The 1,928-nt window shown below is 41.4% G+C and overlaps 1 protein-coding gene across 1 annotated transcript; it reads right to left on the reverse strand.

Moving 5' to 3' along the window:
• Positions 1-543: 543 nt before the first annotated feature.
• On the reverse strand, positions 544-1,347 carry LOC309685816 (olfactory receptor 5V1-like; the record flags this gene model as incomplete). Its single annotated transcript, XM_082501526.1, has 1 exon — positions 544-1,347. The coding sequence occupies one exon, from the start codon at positions 1,345-1,347 to the stop codon at positions 544-546; it is 804 nt and encodes a 267-aa protein (XP_082357652.1).
• Positions 1,348-1,928: the final 581 nt, after the last annotated feature.

Here is a 1,928-nt window from a genome sequence, read left to right on the forward strand (position 1 = left end):
GAGTTTTGAGACATTTCAATCTTTGACATCTCAGTGGTCTCCTACAAGATCTCAGAATAACTCTTGTGTATTCTCAAAATTCTGGTCCCCTGTATCCTGTAAAGTGTCCCATAGCCTTGGGCAGTAACTCCCATTGGTCCAAAATGTGCTACAGCCTTTACTCCCCTTCACTCATCATGATGGGTTTCACAACTGGAATGGTCTGGTAAATCTCCTATGACAGCCCTGAGAGGAGCCTGGATAGGGCGTTCCTTCTTCTGAGCCTGTAATCTGGGTTCCCTTGCCTTCCATTTCACTTCTGTGCTCCTCTGTCTTTGTGGGGATGAACCACTGATGGGCTCATAGCTGTCTCTTTGATGGGCCTGGGAGCTGCTGTGGCAGAGTATTATTTGGCATCCCCTCATGCCATTGTGCTCCTTTGTGGATAAGTGAATGTGTTTTTTATTACATAACCTAGAAAACGCAACTAGCAAATCCCAATAAGTCATTTTCTTATAAGTCCATGTTTTAAAGAACATGTATTTTAAATATACAGCTCAGAGGTTACACAAATTGCATCTTCTTTAGAATTCTGCTTAAGGCTGTTTTCACATCTTTATTTTTCAGGCTGTAGATGATGGGATTCAGCATGGGGGTTAAGATGCTGTATTGGGTGGACAGCACTTGATCTAGAATGATTGATGAGACTGATTTGGGTTTTGTGTATTGGAACAGAGCAGTTATGTAGAGTAACCCTACTACAATGAAGTGGGAGCTGCAAGTGGAGAAAGCTTTGTGCCTCCCTTCTGCAGACTGTATCTTCAAGACAGTGGTGATGATATAGATGTAAGAGATGAGAGTGAGCAAAAAGGAGCTGGACCCAAAGATTACAGCAGAAAAAAGAAGAATGAGTTTACTGAGAAAGGTCCCACTGCAAGCAGCAGAGAGGAGAGGGGGTAGCTCACAGCTGAAATGTTTGATTTCTGTGTGCCCACAGAATTGAATATTTAGCACAGGAATTGTGTTTAAAACTGAATATAAGAGACCCATTACCCATGCACTCCCCACAAGCTGATAACAGAAATGTTTGCTCATAGCCTCTTGATACTTCAGAGGATTACAGATGGCCACATACCGGTCATACGCCATTACTGAAAGCATAAAAACTTCACATCCAGCTGAGAGGAATATGAAGAACATTTGAGTGATACAAGCATTGACAGCAATGGTTATGCTTCCTTTGACAAGAAAATTCACCAGCATCTTTGGAACAACAGCGGTGGCATAACAGATATCAACAAGTGCTAAATGAAAGATGAAGAAGTACATGGGAGAGTGAAGGTGGAGATCTGTCCTTATGACCATCATTATTACTATATTTCCTAATAAAATTATTAGATAAATAATTAAAAACACAGTGAATAGGAGGCTTTGAAGGAGTGGATCTCTTGTAAGTCCCAAGAGAACAATCTCCGTTCCACTTGTTTGGTTTTCCATTTACTCTATGTGACCTGAAAGGAAGAGAAATGCAGTGATGTTAGCACTGGAATCAGAACATGCAAAATCACATGAATTGACTCCCAGGTAGCAGATCAATGTGGGTTTAAGAAAGGAGATTTCAATCCATGTTGGGAAGCAGAGGGTTGAAAGAGGTATTGCAGAAAGCATTTGAAATAGGCCTTTTTCCCATTGAGCCCAACTGACACTTCCTGTTCCTGTTCATTTTGTCCTCTTACTAGAACCTTTCAGATTCCACACTGGAGTGAGGTCTTGAAAGCTGAGCCCATGACTGAAGATGTGCTTCTCTGATTTGTGGTTTATCTTCTTCCTGTCAATCCAGAATTACAAAATAGGCTACTGATCACCAAGCAAGGGGAGACCATAGGAATTCCAGTAAGTCTGTGCTAGACTTTGCTTTCTCACTTAAAACCTCAACCCTGAACAAACTT

The sequence above is a fragment of the Vanellus vanellus genome (genome assembly GCF_965231255.1).
Source record: "Vanellus vanellus genome assembly, contig: HAP1_SCAFFOLD_72, whole genome shotgun sequence".
Lineage (NCBI taxonomy): Eukaryota > Metazoa > Chordata > Aves > Charadriiformes > Charadriidae > Vanellus > Vanellus vanellus.